Source organism: Argentina silus (genome assembly GCF_951799395.1).
Source record: "Argentina silus genome assembly, chromosome: 13".
NCBI classification, from domain to species: Eukaryota; Metazoa; Chordata; class Actinopteri; order Argentiniformes; family Argentinidae; genus Argentina; species Argentina silus.
In genome coordinates this window covers 11,375,375-11,396,313 of record NC_139667.1, presented here as the reverse complement: position 1 = coordinate 11,396,313, position 20,939 = coordinate 11,375,375, and the positions used below count along the sequence as shown (strand labels likewise).

Sequence of the window (20,939 nt, the reverse complement as noted above, 5' to 3'; positions counted from 1 at the left end):
CATAACCATGCCCCTCCGCAAGTCTCCGCCCTGAGCTAATTCCGTGGCAACGATTCATTGAAATGACGACGCGATCGGAGCCTGCGATGGCGAGCCGGCTGTATTTCAATTAGGCCCCCGCCACAAACACGTATTCAGACATACGTGTCTTTCCTCACATCCAACATGCCAAGTGGTGTTGATTTAATTCCGCGCAGGCTTCAGATTCACACCTGCAGAGAGTCACACCTGCACATACAATGAATTTTCATGATCTTTATATTGTCATTAGGAGGATTGGGAACGCAAAAAAACAACACAATAATAATCTTCTCTGCGTTATCTAACTGTTATGTTTCCAACTATAATCCAGTAAATGACGGGATAAAGTCTAAAGGGCTAAGTTATTGGCAGTTGGTGTAGATAGAAGCTGCTTTTTCAAACGTAGGGTCTCAAGGAGGACGATTAGAGGGCAATCAGGAAGAGCTTTGATGTGGCAAGGCAAGTCATTACCCTCGGGGCCCCATACAGTCGCATATGCAAATGAGGAGGAGAATGACATCACAAGCTCTTTAATTGACTTCAACAGAAGACCGGCAGATGTCACGCTATTAAAAGGAGTTTAAGAGCTGACGCGATTGCGATACAAACGACCATAACCACAAAAATGCACAGTAGGTACAGCATACCATAAGTCAGAGGTAATATCATCTGCTGTGGTTTGATGGCTCAGACAGTGTTCACACACAACCCCCCCCCCCCACACACACACACACACACACACACACACACACACACAGATACACGCACACGCACACACAGACACAGACACGCACACGCACACACACACACAGACACGGACTGAGTGGTCTGACATGGAGTATTACTTTTACTCTAGTTCTCCTCCCAAGAGTTCAAGCAGAGGCTGTTGAAAATGTACCTGATGTAAAATTATTCTTGCAGTGTTAGAGAGGAGAGGCGGGACTGAGAAGAAGAGAAAATGAAAAAAAAGACACATCTCAGATAGATAAGGAAAGAGGAGGGACTGTAGCCTCAAATGTGGATTTACATAATGTGACTGATAACAGAAATACACATGCAGCTGTCACCGGACCAACTCACCTCAGAGAACACTATCACATCTCCCACTCCCTATGCAAATAGGGGTGTGGATTCTGCTGTCAGTCATGCCTGAATGACAATGACATTGCTAACCAGTGGAGGCCGGTGGAGGTAGAAATCGGAGGGCGCACGCATGCACGTCCTCCGATTTCGGCCTCTGCCAGCCTCTCCTGTTGCTCAGGAAAAGAGTTTCTCTGAGCTGCTCTAAGAACCTTTTGAGCTCCTCTGCGAATCTCTCTCTCTCTCTCTCTCTCTGAGTGTGAGGAGAACCGGAGAACCGGAGAACAGACCACCTGAGATCCTGTCCGATCCGACACCAGGGTTTGTTTTTTCCAGGTTTTCCATCTCCCCTCTCATCCCATTACCGCTGCCTGACCTGGGGAGGGAAACTAAATCAGCTCACTCCATTGAATTATTAGTTGAATCATGAAGCTTGAGTGAGTGAGTGAGTGAATGAGCGTGGAGGAAGCCTTAAGGGGGGGACTGGGATGGGAAGGCCCCCCCTGGAAAGAGGTTGAGCGCCTGGGTCTGGGTGATTTATCCCCCTCTCTAACTCTGCTGGTCAAGTCTTTTTCGAAGACACTTTAAATCACACTGTTGCTATTCGGTAAACCCTGCGATTTCACGATCCTAAACTTGAATCAGTTGAAATCGATTTGTATTTGATGCCGTGTGTGTTCTAGACACCGTCACATTGTTGATGTGAGGAGATGCTTGTGTGGCTCAACAAGGTTATCAATACAGTTTCATGAAGTCCCGTGTTCTGGTGGGTTTGGGTGCTCTTGCAGTGGTAAATAGTATTTTGTGGGATGTGTTTAGAGTGTTCTCAGGCCAGGGTCAATAGCAGTCCTTTCATTTCACTGCCTCTAAAACAGCCAGTAAAACACTCGGCTGTCCACTTACACTAATTACATTTTACTGTGAGATGTGCTTGTGTCCATCTCCTCTCTCCCTGGAGCGAGTAGCAACCTTTTTCAATCTGGGTGTGCTTTGTGCGTCTCTCTGTACGTACGTACACGTGTGCGTGATTGTGCGTGTGTGTGTGTGTGTGTGTGTGTGTGTGTGTGTGTGTGGTGTGTGTGTGTGTGTGTGTGTGTATGTGTGTTCATGTGTGCATATTTGTAATCAATGCTTAATTAGCCAGTGTGGAGCACCATTTGACCAATTAGTATCAGCCATTTTAGCATATTATTAGTAGAACAATTACAGACTCAATTATGATTTTCAAGAGAATGGAAAGTGAAGCTTTTAGTTTTTTCCTTCTGTTATGTCCTCTTCTACCACATGACAATCAGTCTTACAATACATACATTACAAAATTCACTGAGAGACGTAACAAATGGTATTATCAGCACAAGAGCTGATACAGAGGAGATAAACATCGTTAAACATGCTGATTGACTTTGTGTCTCTTATGTTTTGGGTTACTTTGAAAAGGGAGACAAGGATCTGAACTGTCTGTATCAGCCCCATCTCCAGTCATTACCATCACCTCCTCTGTGGTTCTTCAGCAGCCTGCCCGGGAGCCAGGGACCAATTTCTGTTCCAGGATTTTCAGTTGTGTTTTTTAAGGGGGAGGTGGTGTGGGGGAACAGGGGGAGAGAGGTGCAGGGCGATGCAGGCAGAGCTCGGATGTCCACTGTTGTGATGGAACTGTCGTTTGCTGTTTGGACGGATGTGGTGATCTTGGTGTTGACTTTGAGCAGACATTGCTACACGTACCATGCTCGCCTTTATGTTTGCCTTCATCAGATAGGCTGTATTTGGCAATGGATAGGTGATCGATATTTTAGATCTATGATCAAATTGCAATTATGTTCTGCTAGTATCCAATCAGTATCCAGTTCTGCTAGTATCCAGTATTGTTACGGCTAAAAACAAATGCTGTGTCTAAATCAGGATTTGTTACCACACTGTCTTATGTGACTTTCCCCAATATTACCTATTTTGAATTATCCCAGTGCAACTTGCTTCAATTCTTCCCGTTTCCATTTTTTTCTAGTGAACAGACCAGTCGGATGACGTAGGGTGCAATAGGATAAGATAGGCCTGCATGTTGCTATGGAGACCATGAGTGGTTTTGAGGCATCCTTCGCCAACTAGCTGGGGAATGCAGTCGTGAGCGGTTGCATAACACATGACTTACTCATACAGTACAGGGGTTTCCTGTGGTGGCGGCTCTTCATTCAGCATGATTTATTATTTATTCATAGAAGGGAGGATTTATGTTATCCTGCATGTGATGTGGATGCAATCCTATGTAATCTCCTTGGCAGAGTTTTGAGGGCTGCATTTTCCGTTTATCTGCAGCCAATTACATCCTTTTGTGAATGAAAAATGCTGAGAGGAAAAAAGAAAACATGGTTATAATTGTGATGACGAAGCCAATAGCAAGTGTGTTCCTCTTGTCACATATTGTATCACACACAGAGCATTCAAATGTACTGGAACTACTTATTTGAAAAGCATTCAAATGCATGCATTCAAAAAGTATTGAACCGACTACACATTTAGTCAGATGCTTTAGCTTTCAGCGATAAACTATACAATATTTAAACGCCTCTTAAACAAAATGGCCGCCCTATTGTCACTGCTAAAGGAGCAGTTGAAGAGGAGTGCTGATTCTAGTCACTTCTAAGATTGTGTCATCTTCCGTTCTGTTCCGTTTTTGACTGACAGCGGTGAGCGTACCTGAGCGTGGAGAGCTGAGCGCAGCACAGATAACGTGCTTCATCATTACCACGCTAATTCACCTCCTCACGATAAGTGTTCAAGCATTCCGCTGCGTCTGCTTATCAGGCTAGCGTAATCTCTCCTGGTAGGAAAGTACAGGCGCCCTTGGCTTTTGACGGTGAGTTCTGCAAATGGAGTGAGATTGTTAGAAAAAGAAAAGAGGGTCATTTTATTTAGGGATTTAGGCCCTAATCCTTTTTTGAGGGCTTAACAGGGAAAATGTTTGGTACCGTAGGTTTGTGTGTGTCGGGCCAATGGGAGATACGGTTATTGTGAGGAACATCCATATCCTCTTTGTCTATAACAGTTAAATAGAAAGGGTGGTTTTATCATCTTGGCTTGTTGAATTAGCTCCTAGTGAGGCACGCATGCACACACACACACACACACACACACACACACACACACACACACACACACACACACACACACACCATACACACACACACACACACGCACACACACACCATAAACACACACACACACACACACACACACTAAACACACGCACGCACGCACGCACGCACACACACGCACGCACACACACACACCATACACACACACACGAACGCACACACACACACACACACACACACACACACACACACACCATACACACACACACGAACGCACACACACACACACACACACACACACACACACACACACACACACACACACACACCTTCTGTCCCGCAAGCCCTCATTCTCTCACAGTCCCACCTATCATTGCTGTTGTGTGCAGCTCCTTCAGCCTGACAACAAGACACAACCGCTGCAGTACCTCTGGTCTAATCCAGCACAGCCACAGCTCTCCTCCACAGGCTCTCTGCCCCCCCCGCCCCCCCTGCTGAGAGACGGTGGGGTGCTGCTCTGATTGCTCCGGCCCCCGCTGCTCAGGCCCCAGTAAGGCTGTGGATATCTGTCTCCTCTCAGACCCAGACAGTGCTGCCAGGTCTGTGTACCAACAAACTGAACAGCGCAACAGGAGGAGCTGGAGGCTATACTGCACAGCCAGCCAACACATCCAGCCAACACACCCCAAACACCACCAACGCTCCTCTCTCCTCCGATGCTTCTGAACCACAGATATATATCTGCAGGAGGGTGGGGAGATCGCATCGCATTTCGGAAAACACTTGACTCAAGACCTCTCTGGAGTCCTCAGTACGGATTTCTTTCTTTTTTCACAGAGAATATCACATTCGAAATAGTCAAGTCATAGTCACAGAAATGAATACTGTAGATAGTTTTTGATAAGGAGACGAACAATGGAGAGAATTTTATGTATGATCAGTCTTCAGAACTTTCTGTAAATGATGACTTATCATTCTGAATTCTGACCTCGGACCTTTATGTCGAACAAACACGGTCATGTCCGCGCACCGGTTCATGACACCCTGGCCCTCTATCACCCCGCTGATCCTCCAGTGAAATCCCATTATGATTTAAAACCCCTCTTCACAGAGAGGGTCAGCAGCCTCAAGCTCCTCAGTGTCCACATCACTGATGACTTCAAATGGACCCATCACACCGCCACAGAGATCGAGGTGGCACGCCAGGACCTGCTTTTCCTCAGGTGGCTAAAGAAACTTAGTTCTTCCCTGACTTCTACAGATGGAGACCATGGAGAGCATTCTGTCCGGCTGCATCACCGCCTGGTACGGTAACTGTACCGCCCTCGACCGACAGGCTCTGCAGAGGGTGGTGGAGACGTCTCAGTGGATCACTGGGGGCGAGCTCCCAGCCAATCAGGATATCTACAACTGAGGAAGGCCCGAAAGATCACCAAGGACCTCAGCCACCCCAGCCACGGCCTGTTCTTTCTGCTACTGTCCATACAGTACCGGTGCATCCGGTCCCAGACCGTCAGGGTCTGAGACAGCTTCTACCTCCAGGCCATAAGACTGTTGAACAGCTAACCCTAGCCGCCCACCTGCACTACCTGCTGCTCACCTGCACTGACACATCAACCACACACACTATTTATACAATTTATTGCACTTATCTTTATTGCATTTGTATTCCTGTATTATTATTGTTATTTTTAGTAGTAGTATTACTGTATTTTATACTAGTATTTGTATTTTGCACTGTCGAGAGAAAGCTTGCAAGTAAGCATTTCATTGCACTGTTTACGCCCTGCTGTATCCTGTGTTTATGATGAATAAACTTTGATTTGATTCAGCGGGAGACCAGACCCGTCCCCTGTGTGATGAGTGCAGCGCTGACTCAGCACGTACAGTAGAATCTATCTCCATTATATATCTCCAGTCCCCTGGAGCCTTCAGCTCTCGCTTCCCATCTCTTAACAGACCTCTTACCACCCATCTGTGTGCTTGGGAAAGGCCCAATCATATGAGCTGGCGTGGGGCGTCATCAGGACTTTGAGGTGGGGTGGAGAGCGGTGCTGGTGGTGGTGGTGGTGGTGGCGGTCGTGGTGGTGGCGGTCGTGGTGGTGGCGGTCGTGGTGGTGGCGGTGGTGGTGGTGGCGGTCGTGGTGGTGGCGGTCGTGGTGGTGGCGGTCGTGGTGGTGGTGGTGGTGGTGGTGGCGGTCGTGGTGGTGGCGGTCGTGGTGGTGGCGGTCGTGGTGGTGGCGGTCGTGGATGACAAGAGGTGTTAGTGACAGAGACTGTCTGTCCAAACCTCCATCTGTCTCAGAGAGCGTGATCTGAGTTGAGCTGCTGTGTTGTGTTGAGAAGAGAGCATATAGCCACGTCTCCACAGGCCTGACCTGCCACTGTCCATTGGCTCACCATCAAAACTAATAGCCCTGACCATCGCTGATCCTCCCCTGGGGGTTAAGGACACAATTTCCCCCGTTTGATTTTCTGATGAAAGGACAGAATTCCGGGGAGACTGCGTTTAACCTTTGGGAGATGGATAATCAAGCTGTTCCATCGATTTGTTTTGCTTGGAAAGGGTGCTCCTTTTCTCAATAGGTTTGGATGGAGTGCTGCTTGGCTTTTAAGCTAGCCATTTCTCCTTTTATTGTCAAAAGGCTTTCAGTTACAGTCCCTTTGGAAGCCATTCTTATGTGCATTGGTGGGGATAATATCCTATTGTTGTCGCCTGTATTGTGGGTGTATTGTGGGTTTATGGATCCAATATATTATGTCGGTAACTGTATATATACCTTTATCTATCTATTTAGCCATGTGTGTCCTGTGTTGAGACTCATGTCCTGTGCTGACACACCTGTGCTAGAATTGGAGTAGGAGTGGAGTGGACCTTTGGTAGAGGTTTGCGGTCACTGAAAGGGCAAAGCTATTATATTTAATATGTTGTGTCTCCATTGTTACTGTCTGAAGTGATCTCTCTGTGTAGGGACTCATCCCCAGAACACAGTGGTCTCTGTGGCTCTGTTGCTAGAGCGTGGCGCTAGAAATACTAAGGTTGTAGGTTTGATACCGGTTGGGACCATACATACAAAAAATGTACGCCCTCACTGGTCTGTCAGTCACTTTGGATAAAAGCCTCTGCTATGTTATGATATAGATAGACAATCAGGATGGGTTCATTGTCTTTTCAGACTGAGGAACAATGCTATTGCTCTAACTCTGAAGGTCGTGTGCCTTTGCTCCTAAATGTGCTCCTAGCTTTGTATTATCTGTTAACTTTGTTTTCCAGCCCTGTTCCAGGCTGAACTAGTGGAGGTGCGCAAGCCTGTCAGAGCTGCTCTGAGCAGATATAATGCTATTTAAATGCTAATAGGATAAGAGAGGCAAAACGACCTTTATTCATACTCTGTGCACAGCGCACCAGGCTGCCATACAGGGGCCCGGAATAAAGGAGCCCCCTTTCTTTGATTCTCACTACCTGCATGTCAGATACCCAGCATATCAATCAGGTGGGTCTTGGAGCATTGACAATATTGGACCAATGGCACCAGGCCAGCAAATGTTAAGGCAGACGTTATTGGTACTGTGTGATGGTTTGAGAAATGCTGACCACACATTACTGCTGACCTGGTTTTAGTGGTCAACTAAAAGCTGCTGAGATGTGAATGTGTTTTATTTTTAGTATTTTATATGCAGCCCTCCTCCTTCCTACTCCTTATCGAAACCTCTGTGAATTATGATTTAAAGGCACACAATTAGATGAAGTGTACATTAGTTGTTGCGACCGGTGTAAAAACAAACTTGTCTTCTCTGTTATCACAGATGTCACAGATAGGCTGCACAGTCACAGAGCACTTGCTGGAAGGCTGCTTGCTCACAGATAAAAAGTGCTGTCTCTGACTCACATAAATATTCAACGCGCGTCGGAGGACTCGATTTCTGAAATATTCCATCCCATTTTTTCAGTGAAACCAGGAATTCTCTACTCGCTGAGGGAGAGGTGAGGCAGGCAGAGAGAGAGAGAGAGAGAGAGAGAGAGAGATGGGATGAGTCTGTCACTGTCGGAAGTATAATCCAGGGAAATGCCATAAAAATCCCGCCGGATGATTTTTCCAGCCCGTCTCTCAGAGATTCTTCAAGGAATATTCAATTGTCAGGAAAGGCCATGGGAGTGCGACAGTGGCACAACTTGATACAGCAGTGTATCATCACTTCAGACTCTACAGTAGCGCACCATCATCCTCTGAGCTCAGAGCTGCCGCAGCCAGGGGAGCCGGCCTGCTTCGCTAGTACAGTAGCAGCGTGTCATATCGTTTTTGACGGCATTTTACATTTCTCCTTGTTGTTTTCTTTGACAGCATTCACCCTGGGAATACTTTCCTGTCTGTTTTCCCTCAGTGGTCCTTAAACTGGATCAATTTTACATCAGGCAGCTATGTAGACGGCCTCACCCAAGGCTGCTGAACAAGCCCCTCATGATGTATGGTTTACATTTAGACTGATGGATAGAACCCAGCCATGTCTTGCTCCAGGGGTCAATAGCAAAGCCTGCATAAGAAATAGTCCTTGAATTCCTCAAAAATACAATGAGGATATGGAGCTAGCTATAAACTCTTGCCACTTTCAGAGGGAGATCACCAGGCTTAACGCCGGGTCAGCTCACTCATATAATACACATAAACTCATAGGCATCGTGTCTAATTAAAAACCTGTACCCCGCCTCCGATGTTTGTTTACTTCTCCTTCTGTGTCTACGGTCTCTCGTAAAAACTCTCCTTGACTTTACAGGGTTACAGTTTGAGTGGAAGAGCAGAAGTTTATGAGGCGTGTAGTTGGCAGATGGATTCTAGGAGAATGTTATTTTAGTTTCTCCTGTTTTTTTTCACAGAAATAGCCCTGACTGTACCAGGGAAGGTGCAGATACTGTAGACAGAGTGAAATATGGCCAGTGTTCCGTTCATGGCCCAGCACAGCATTTTGTTTATGGTGGAGAACCTTTTGTTCTATTGTTGTTTTGGACCTGATTGTATTTTCTGTGTGTAAATTATTGTGTGATGAAAAGTTATTGTACACAATTATCTTAATTGGGTATTTATTTATTCATCACAATAAATTGTTGCAGGGTTTGCTGATTCATTGTGCGGGGGGGGGGTTACATACAGTATTTCCCCAGGAATGCTTTATCAGCAGTGTTGAGCATGTGAGCACACACTGCATTTTATCAGAATAGCTTTCATTGTCTAAAGATAAAACCTCACAGATACTGACTCCCTTCAGACCAGATGAGGCTGGTGGAGGTAGAAATCGGAGGACGGGCTCCTTGTAATGCATGGAATGGAATGAGGAATCCATTGTCCTCCGATGTCTACCTCCACCAGCCTCCACTGCTCTGAACACCAGACTCTTTACTGGATCCAAACATCCACTATCTTTTCACTGTTATTGGCACATCAGGGAGGGGGGTCGAGTGTATTTCATCATGACATTCGGAAGGTAGTTCAAGCAATCTATGGAAATTACCACTCTGTGGAACTCACCCTCTCATCCCTACTTTATTCAAGGGGAGGGCATTGCAATTATGCTTAAAAATGATGGTGGTGCGCCTCCCAGATGAAGTAAAACTATCCTCTGATTGAGTTAAACGGTGGAGAGGAGAGCTTGGACGTCCGTCCTTGATAACAGATCACAGGGAGGGAACGCGGTTTTAATCCGGCGGTATAGCCAAAGTGTGTGTGTGTGTGTGTGTGTGTGTGTGTGTGTGTGTGTGTGTGTGTGTGTGTGTGTGTGTGTGTGTGTGTGTATGTTTACACCTTATGTACGCCTCCCAAGGACGTCGGTCCACCGATGCACCTCAAAGCTCTCTCCTCAGGGCTTTGACGGATGACACCGCCGCTCCAGAATGATAGGCTATTATTTCACTTTGCATTGGATAAATGGCAACGCGAGCTGCTACCTGTCCCCCTCCTCGCAGGCTGGCACCAACCGACAGACGTGTGGGGGGGGGGGGACAGCTTGTGTCTCTGCCATTTTGTGATCTTACTTTCTCGTGTCATCCTACTTTTTTCAGTTTCTGTTTTGGACAGTTACTGTGTTGCCTTGTTCAGAATGGTGCTGCCATGGTTACAAGGGTATTGTATTGATATAGCTGAATGTTACTTGTTCCATTAAAGTGACATCTGATGGAACTCTGTTTGTCTCTCTCTCTCTTTCTCACTTGCTCTCTCTCTCTCTCTCTCTCTCTCTCTCGCCCTGTCCCTCCTCCCCCTCTCCTTCTCTCTCTTCCACAGACCAGCAGTACTCATGGTCGCCCTCGCAGCATTTCGATGAAGACAGCTACTCCCCTCCACCCAGGAACATGAAGGGTCTCTCCGGCGGCCGCCCCGGCCAGCTCCAGCTCACCTCCGGACACACCTGCGGTCTGGCCGACTGCGACCACTCCCTGGACCACCTCCACCATGGCTCTGTGGGAGGAGAATCCCGCTCCCCCTCCTACCTCCTCAGCCCCACTGAGAGCTGCCCCATGGAGCACCACCGCTGCTCTCCGCGGAGCTCCATCCACTCAGAGTGCATGGTGATGCCCGTTGCTATGAGCGCCACGGACCACTCCGTGGCCAGCAGCACATTTCCCAGGATGCACTACGGCGGCGGAGGCGGGCGAGAAGGCAGAGGCGAAGGAGGAGGAGGAGGAGGAGGGGGAGGAGGAGGAGGAGGGGGCGGCGGCTCGCGGGACGACTGCGGCTCCTCCTCCCATGGCGGCGGCGGCGGCGGTAAGATGAACCGCATCCCCGCCAACCTGCTGGACCAGTTCGAGAAGCAGCTGCCGCTCCACCGCGACGGCTTCCACACGCTGCAGTACCAGAGAACCTCCACCACCACCACCACGGAGCAGCGCAACGAGAGCCCCGGGCGCATCCGCCACCTGGTCCACTCGGTCCAGAAGCTCTTCACCAAGTCCCACTCCCTGGAGGGCTCGTCCAAGATGAACGGCACCAAGGGCGACTCGCACCGGGACGGCTCCAACCACCACCACAACCACCACCACGGCCACGGCCACCACAAACACAGCAAGCGCAGCAAGAGCAAAGAGCGCAAGTCGGTCGACAGCGGCGGCAGCGGGAAGCACCGCTCGGGCGTGGGCGGCTGGTGGAGCTCCGACGACAACCTGGACAGCGACAGCACGTACCGGACGCCCAGCGTCATGTCGCGCCACCCGGTGGACCACATCAGCCACTGCTACCCGGACTCGGTGCACAGCCACTACGGGGACCTGTCGCTCAAGACGTCCAAGAGCAACAACGACGTCAAGTGTTCGGCGTGCGAGAGCATGGCCATGGCGCCCGAGGGCAAGTTCATGAAGAGGAGCTCCTGGTCCACACTGACGGTGAGCCAGGCCAAGGAGGCCTACCGCAAGTCCTCCCTCAACCTGGAGAAGCCCATGACGCCCATCGACCTCAAGCCCAACCTCAGGCCCTGTCACTTCCTACAGGTCAGTCACCCTACAGCTGACTCTGTCTGCTCTGGGTTAGCATGTGTGTGATGGATGTATAGACTGATAAAGAGAGATGGATGGATGGGTGCGTGGATGCATGGACGGGTGGATGGATGGATGGATGGATGGATGGGCAGATGGATGGGCAGATGGATGGGCAGATGGGAAGATGAATCGATTGAAAGACTGACAGACAAATAGTTCCATAAACACAGTTCCACTCGAGACATAGCCACGCAGTTGGGATCAGATTTTTATGGAGAGCCATATAACACTGGGATCAATGACAATCAGATCCCAACTGCATGGCTATGTCAAAACTCATACCCAACAGACAATGAAACCCAGACAGTGGGGGTGATATCAGCATATCAGCTTGATAATCACTTGTATTTCCCCCATTCAGCATATTACCGAATGTACCTGCTTGGGACACGGCAGGGGATGGTGAAGTGAAAGAGAATGCACAGTGGGAACAATCAATTATTGTATCAATGACTGACACTGGGGATGAGCTGGCAGGGGAGAGAAAGGACTGGTGGATCAATGCTGATTTCAGCTTGTTGTTGTGCCATGTTACTCCTAGGTGTCGGTCGGTCTGTCTTGGTGTGCGAGAACACTGAGCTCATACATGGCTAATGACTCCTTTAGGATCCGTTCAAAGCGATTCAGCATTTCTTTTTTCCGTTGTGGAGAATGTCCAGGGTTTTTAATGTTGTTGTTGCTGCTGTTGTTGGACAGAAACCATTCCTATTTCTTAATATTGAGTCAGAAATTGTGAGGGTGTGATACACAGCAAGCAATAACACATCGAATGGTCGTTTGAAACATGATCCGGTGGTATTAAAGGGATAGTTATTTGAAAATCACGTGCAGTATTTGGTTTCTTACCTTGTGAGGAGAAAACAAGGATTGAAGGATTGAAACGAGGATTGTATACTGTGTCCAACCCGTTGTTTACCTGGCGTCATCAGGGCAGAGGCGAGGGTTTTGGGACTACAGTTATTCTATGCAGCTGTATAAATAAAACACTTTCTTAAGAGTGATGAAAATGATGAATAAGGGATAACAGGGCCTCCAAAGCCACTAATCTTTTGATCACGATAAGTGCACTACTAAGCTCTCAGTGAGACGCTGATTATCCCAGACTTGAATGCGTTTGTGGTTTGATCATTCAGGTGAGGTCCGAACCAAACAGATGCTTCTAAAAATAGAGCCTTTCTGCCGCAGGGTTATTTTTAGCCAGACGGCCTTATCAATCCGATCCGTGGAGGGCGACGGATTCTCTCCCGGGAGGGATTGATGCCCTCTCTCAGAGGTGAGGTATATCAACTGAGAGGTCTGTGTGTGTCTGTGTATGTGTGTAGTGTGTGCGTGCGTGCGTGCGTGCGTGCGTGCGTGCGTGCGTGCGTGCGTGGATCCACCATGCCAGACCCAGACACAAAGAGAGGAAATAAAAACAAGCTATTCTGGTGTCCTGCTCCTCATCAACAGGAGCAGTCAGGCAGGCAGATTGACTTGTTAGTCAAGAGACATTATTCCTACCGACCGGGGTCACATTGAAAGTTCCCTCTTCCTGTTGCTGCTGTGTTGTTTTTAGTTTTTCCATTTTATTTTGAAAGGGTGCAACCCTATAAAGGTTATGTTGTGGGGGTGTGTGTGTGGGGGGAGGGTGGGAGGGGGGGGATGTGTGATGGGGGTTGTTTGTTGCATTCCAGATGGTTTGATGTGCGAGTCACCTTGTTTGCGTCCTTGGTTGGGACGACAAGGGAGACAGAAATAGGCTAGCTCTTTGTATTGTTGGAGAATTATGAGGCTGTGTGTATTCAGAGTGCAGAGTGTTCACCAAAAGGGTGAGAGTTCTGCCTGATTGGAGTGTGCGTGCGTGCGTGCGTGCGTGCGGACGTGTGTGCATGTGTGTGTGTGTGTGTGTGTGTGTGTGTGCGCACGTGTGCCTGTGTGTGTGTGTGTGTGTGTGTGTGTGTGTGTGTACACGCGCGTCACTTGATCAATTTGGGTGGGCATAGGGAAGGACAAAGATGGAGTAATGTTGGCGTCTCCCTCGCTAGAAATGACAAATGTCGGGACATGTATGTGGCATCGGCCATCGCTCTCTGTCTCTGGCAGACTGATTGCCCAAATTAGTCCCAATTACCCCGCCCTGAACCCCCCCCCCCTCCCTGCCCTCAGCCTCTCGTTAGTCCCTGTTGGACTGGGCCAGCAGGCTTGATTTAGATGCAGAAAGGGGACAGTGACAGCGCAATAAAGTGCTGGACGTGACGGCTCACCTGGCCAACATTGAGATTCATAGAAAAACTGCTACTTATGGCAAGCTTGATCCCCACTCTATCTGTCTCTGTCTTTCTCTGCCTCTCTCTCGCTCTCTCTCTTTCTCTCTCTCTCACTTTCACCCTCTCTCTCTCTCTCTCTCTCTCTCTTTCTCTCTCTCTCACTTTCACCCTCTCTCTCTCTCTCTCTCTCTCTGTCTCTCTCTCTCACGCTCTCTCTCACTCTTCTCTCTCCTTTCTCTCTGCATCATCCCTCTCTCCTTTTCTTTCTCACTGTCAGTATTACTGTCATGTCCCCCCCGTAACTTTAGACTCAGTGAGGCGAGGCGAGGTGAGACGAGGTGAAAGCTGAGACCTGAGTGAGACTCTCCTGCTCTAACAAGCCATGATACATGTCCCTCATTAAGCGGCCGAGCGCCTTGGCCAGCATGTCACAACAACACAATAACTTTGTTTTACCACCGTCTCTCAGCGCTGATTAATTCAGTTTCAACCGTGGACGTAACTCTCCATTCAAAAAAAAAAAAAAAAAAGAGTACAAAGCAAGGATTAGTCTTTGATAGTTTTGCTGATAGGGCATTGCGGCAGGATTTAATAAGCCAATTAATTGCCGCGTTGACTTGCCAAAGGTGGACTCGTTGGATGGGAAAAGCCCTTGATTAAAGACACAGTGAAGTGCAGCGCTGCAGAAACAACAGTGTCTCCCTCCCCTGGGGGGTGGGGGGGGGGGGGGGGGCTGCCAGACAAACGCCTCCGTAACCCTGGGTCCTACAACCCCCCGGCCCCCGGAGCGCTGCAGGTACTCTGGGGTGTGCATGCATGCTTTTCTTCCAGCCCAGCTCTAGGCGAGGTGGACGAAGGTGTGTGTGTTAGTGCTGGCCTGGAACCAAAGTCTGCACATTAAAAACACCTGGAGTTGTAGAACCCCTTACACTAAACCCTCTCCCCCCCAAGAGAGAGCTTGATACCGGAGTCTGGCCATTACTCATCTGAAAGAACGGAGATAAAAAAAAAAACGAATCAAGATTACAGCCCATTCCTTCTACTGTAGGTGCACTTTCCATTATCTCTGTTTACCTGCAGTGCAGTTCACTAGTCTTTTTCACTCCCGCTCCCACTGAATGCATTACAATGAGCCTGTCCTCCGACTTCTGCCTCCAACAGCCTCCCCCGATGCTACTGTACCCAGCCTAACAGCAGTCCTCAACATTCCGTTGATCTGATCCATTCAAACGATCCGGTCTTTACAGATGAGAGAGAGAGAGGGGCGGAAATGGAATACCCAGGGGGAGAGATGAGGGGGTCGTCCATACCTCTCTGTTCCTGCCAGAGGAGCGTCCCGGTGTAGAGTAGATCAGTATGTGCAGTACTGTGTGTGTGTCCTGTGCTGCCATCCTTTGGGAAGCCGGCCCTTTGTGGGGCAGAGAGGACCTGGTGACAGCCTTGACATTACATTAATTCAGCCAGGGACATCAGAGGCTCTGTGGACACCTTGAAGAAGCTTTGAAGTCTCCTGCATGAGCGAGAGCAGGGAGAGAGGAGGGGATCTCAGAGGGAATCGGCCGATGACGTACGTCTCTTTGTTATATTGTGTCCTCCACTCTGCTGTTTCCCTTCCTCCCTCAGTCCTTCATGCTCTGTATCTGTTTGTATCTGTGTGTGCGTGTGTGTGTGTGTGTGTGTGTGTGTGTGTGTGTGTGTGTGTGCGTGCGTGCGTGCCTGTCTGTGTGTGCTGCGTGCATACTACGTGCGTGTCTGTGTGCGTGCCTGTGTGTGTGCGTGTCTGTGGGCGCGCGTGCCTGTATGTGTGTGCGTGCGTGCGTGCCTGCATGTGTGTGTGTGTGTGTGTGTGTAGGATGGACGGGTGCAGGTAGTTCAACGCTCTCACATGGCTTCCCTGTGAGTAAGAGAAACCCTGTGTGGTTGTTTTTTTTTGAGAGAGAGAGAGAGAGCGATAGAGAGATATGAAGGGAGAGAGAGACAAAGAGGGGGAGGTGGTAGAATCAAACTAGAGAGAGAGAGAGAGAGAGAGGGGGAGAGAGAGAAAGAGAGAGAGGGAGAGAGAAAGAGAGAGAGAGGGAGAGAAAATAGGAGAGAGGGAGAGAGAGAGAGATATGAAGGGAGAGAGACAAAGAGAGAGAGAGAGAGAGAGAGAGATATTAAGGGAGAGAGAGAGGAAAAGGGGGAGGTGGAAGAATCGAATTAAAGAGAGAGAGAGAAGGAGAGGGGGGGGAGAGAAAAAAAAAACAAGGGAAAAGAAATAACCTCCTCCTCCTCCAATCTTCTTAGAGGAAATGATAGGTTTGGCGATGTTGGGTGGGATTACCCAATGATGGAGTCAAGTCTCCGGCTGTTTCCCCTTTTAATGGTGACTGGTGACTTATGGTATGTTGCTGGCCGGGTAGAGAGGACCTGAGGAGAGGGGAAGCTGCAGAGTTAATCAATGAAATGCACTGCAGAGCCTGCTTATCTCGCCCAGGGGATTCCTGCAGAGGCCAGTGTGGGGCTGGAGGCAGGGGGTAGGAGCACATCCAGGTGAATACACACGCCTCGCTTTCAGACCGGCAGAACTGGAGCTACCTACAACTGTGTATCTCAATGGGTTTCTCCTTGACCTCTCTTGCTCACATGGGTGTTTGGGTTGTACATGGGTGTTTGGGTTGTACATGGGTGTTTGGGTTGTACATGGGTGTTTGTGGTCCTCTGTGGCTCAGTTGGTAGAGCATGGTGTTAACAACACTAAGGTTGTGGGTTTGATTCCCGCTGGGACCATATATACTGATCAATGTATGCACTCACTGCAATGTAAGTCGCTTTGGATAAAAGCGTCAACTAAATGGCCTATATTATTATATGAATCGCTGTAGTTTGGTAACGGTTGTTTTCTGTTCATGTACCTGTTTCATTTATGCCAGCTGATACTGGATATGAGTGAACAGAATGGAGCCATGCAGAACAATGAATAGGTGAATAAGTGACAGTATGATGTGGTCAGCTCATTCGTTAAACACTTACCCTGCTTGGAATGTCACCAAACTGGGTAGGTTTTAATATTCTCCACAGTAGCTTTGTAGGGTGTGTGGATTGGATTGGGTGAGGGGAGACTCACTGCATGCTCCCAGGCCCTACAGAGGGAGATGGGAGATCCTCCAATCTCTCTGGTTTATCAGCAAATCCAAATTAAACAAATCTCACCACAGCTTGTGCCTGTCCTCTGGCGTTTTTTTTTATCATTAATTAGATGTCTAAAAATATCTAAACCCTCCAAGACTTAATTAACCTGCGACTTCGTTTTGACTGTGTGCGTGTGTGTGCATGCATGTGTGTGTGTCTGTGCGTGCATGTGCATATGCGTGTGTGTGTGTGTGTGTGTATGTGTGTGTGTGTGTGTGTGTGTGTGTGTGTGTACGTGTGCATGTGTGTGTCTTCGTGTTGAAAATAACACTGGAATTATATTAATTTCCGGCATAGACCGACCCAGGGGGCACACAAGTTCCAAAACCCTGTTATTAATTAGTGACAGCTCTCCACTGCACACAACTGAAGATCATACATGTGTGTGACATTCTGATTTAATACAGATACACAACAAACAAAGGTTTGCTCAGAAGGAAAGTGTAATTGATAAATCTTTCCAGCTGTTTCATATGACAGCAGTTAGCTGAGCAAATCACAGGTGGGCGTGTGTTTCCACCTGTAGAATTAGTGTTGACGCGAACGACTAATATACTGAGATAAGTGGCAACAATTGGGTAATTAGGACACTGTGACAACCTGATGGCACGTTTGAAATAAAACATTTTGCAATATTAATATCATTAATATTGCATTCAACTGAATCTGAGTTGTGTGTTGCATCATTGCGGTCTGTCACCAATCACAGCCAATATCCTCACGATATCGTGCCACTGTCAGTCTGTGATTGGCCCAATGTTGAGCGGGAACAAGGAAGTGGCACACATTACTGCACCTCAAACACCCCCATGATGTCATCCATCCCCATCAATATCATACTTAATGAACTATCGGGGAGAGAGAGAGAGAGTTTGGTTGGTGCGAAGCCAAATACGGTGTTACAGGATATAAACATGACAGCTGGATATAACTTTGATGCCCCCTTTGACATTAACAAATGGTTTTAATGATCTTTGCATTATCTTCCTTTATGTAGAGTGCAAATCCCCAAGTCGTAAAGAGAAATATTCTAGATGGTTATTGTGGCCTACTGATTAACCTATGCAGACACAAGGCAACCTAGAGAAGAGATCAGAAATGACAGTGACAAAGGAAACAAGATGACATACTGTACCTATTTCTGTGATGACTGAAGAGTTTTCTGTCTCTGTGGACTTTTTGATGAGACAGGCTGCTTGAGAAGCTTTTACCCTCAGTCAGAAGTAGAGCTTTTGAGATGGAGTTTGAAGATCAGTGTTTCATGACAGAAGATATCTTTTTGTATTTCATGTACTCTCCCCCCCACCCCCACTCGCACTCCCAACACACACACACACACACACACACACACACACACACACACACACACACACACACTACCCATTCCTTGTGAAGTGGTGCCTTACTGTGAGCGTGCGTCCCCCACAGTGCAGAGAGCATACCTAATTATTGTACCCATGGGCAATGTGGAAGACCTTGGAGCCTATAGGCTTTTGTGTGTGAGTGTGTGTGTGTGTGTGTGTGTGTGTGTGTGTGTGTGTGTGTGTGTGGTTCTGTCACTGTGTGTGGAGCAGGAAGCTTAAAATCTGACTCAGCTCTTGCTGTTGTAGTAATTGAACTAAAAATGTACATTTTGGAATAATGCAAAGCAGGGAGAGTACGAGAAAGTGACAGAGAGAGAGAGAGAGAGAGAAAAAAAACGTTTATGGTAATATGTTTAATGAGCTTGTGATATTCAAATAAGCTTGTGTTCACACAAGCTTTAAACGGGCTCTAACCCTAACCCTAACTCGAAAAACCATTAACAGTAATTGCATGATGAAATCACTTGTTGATGTACCGTCCAAGATCAGGGCTAGATCCTTCTGAGAGACAGAAGCAATGTCCAAGTCATTCTGTCAAAGGTTAAAACGTGAACTGTTTGGGTTCCCTTCATGCAGGAGAGCATGTCTTGCGTCAGTAAGCCATGCGGCAGTGATGACAAACTGCATTACCTCTGCTCAGTGCTGTGCTTTATAGAGCATGTCATGTCAGCGTGGTACTCCACATCCCTGGATAATACCTTCACGTTCAATATTTAACATCCTTCTGGTATTTACATTAGTCATGAGTAAACACTTTGGAATCACACTGCATTTGCTGATTTCATATTTATTTGAGTCTGTGAGATATGCTGTCTAGTAGGAATGTTTGTGAGAATCGCAGCATTTAAAGACCTCAAGTCATGCAAATCAGGAAAGCTTTTACCCTGTACTCTAGGTACTGTGAATGTACTCTAGTTGTATAATAGATGAGTCTCTCGTTATATTTGATCTTCTCTAATCTCAGTTACTACCCTCATATTACCAATAAACTTGACTGAGGATCTAATCCAGTTTACGACTACGGAACAGCTGAGTCAAGCGCCTCTGTGAGTACAAAAGCCTTGTGGAAACAAAATACCAAACTGGAGTACTGACCCGTTATCACAGCAATAAGCTCTGTGTAATACTGTGTAGTTACATTGTTATTACACTCTACCTACCTATGTAATAACTGTTTAACTACTACTATTTAATTACTTGGTTTTAGCAGAACAAACCGGTCACAAAACCCCACCAACACGTTCTAAATCACTTTTGTCCCTGAGGATCTTACATTAAACACAAAGGGCCGGTTTTCCAAACACAGATTACGTGTAGTCCTAGACTAAATAGCATTTTACATCGAAATTCTCCATTGAAGGCATTTCAGTCCAGGACTAGGCTTAATCTCGGTCTGGGAAACAGGCCCATAATGTACCGTGTATGCATGCAGGAATCAAACCTATGCTCCAACCAGCTGAGCTATCCTAACCTCCACATGCTAGAGACACTATACCACTATATACCTCTTTAATTAGCCACCTGTGTGTACCAAACAGCAGTGTAAATACATAGCCTGTTAGCCAATAGCCAAAAGTGGGACTCCGACCTCCACCTGCCGCCACTACCCTTCTCTCCAACCAGCCTTGTGTGTCCCCCCTCCCTCCAGGTGCCCCAGGATGAGTATTCAGGTTACCCCGGGGGCGGGAAGGATGATGAGATCCCCTGCCGGAGGATGCGGAGCAGCAGCTACGTCAAAGCCATGGGGGACGAGGAGAGCGGAGAGTCGGACTCCAGCCCCAAGACCTCCCCGCAGAAGACCGTCCGCTCCGACTCCCTGGTCAAGTCCGTCATGCAGAGGCCACTACCGCTCATGGACTCCCAAAGGTAGGCCACGTATCCCAGCATGCAGTGGGGGACAGATATGCCTCCCTGGATTGGCCAACGGATGTACTGTATAATGACTGAGCCAATGAGATTCTATTTGCACGGCACCTTTTTACAAAGTAATTATTTTCTATGATCTTGAATAGCACTCTCAATTGTGTGCTCTGGGATAAAGTGAATTAATGTGGGACAGGAGAATTAAAAAGAAAGGAGTTTTGTCACTGTTATTTTGTAGCAGAGGAAATGAACATAAGAGGATTACATGGGACATGATGCAGGCACAGTCACAGGAAAACAAACAAAATTATTGTGAGGTAATTGGAGGCTAGGATAATAATAGCATGACATTAGATTTGAACAAATGCATCAGATGAAGATTAAATTAGATCACATCATTAGTCCAGTGATGGGATGAAGCGAAACAGAATTTTAACCCACAGCAATGATATCATGAGCAAATATATCTCCGATAGATTATTTGATAATGGAGAAGAAATATAATTGTTTTCTTTTTCGCAATTCTTGGGGGAAGGCTCATGTTCTTATTGAATTAGATATGAGCAAGCATATTATAGTCATCTAC

General features: G+C 47.6%; 1 protein-coding gene across 1 annotated transcript in view; it reads left to right on the top strand.

Moving 5' to 3' along the window:
* The window catches only part of dlgap2a (discs, large homolog-associated protein 2a), a gene marked incomplete at its 3' end in the record, with an annotated part of 93,739 nt that overhangs the window by 40,685 nt on the left and 32,115 nt on the right, over positions 1-20,939 (top strand). The window contains exons 2-3 of the mRNA XM_083682728.1: positions 10,468-11,661; positions 20,139-20,356. Of these exons, the coding sequence (XP_083538854.1) occupies positions 10,531-11,661; positions 20,139-20,356 (1,349 nt within the window). The 5' untranslated portion in view covers positions 10,468-10,530. The remainder of the gene's footprint in view (positions 1-10,467; positions 11,662-20,138; positions 20,357-20,939) is intronic.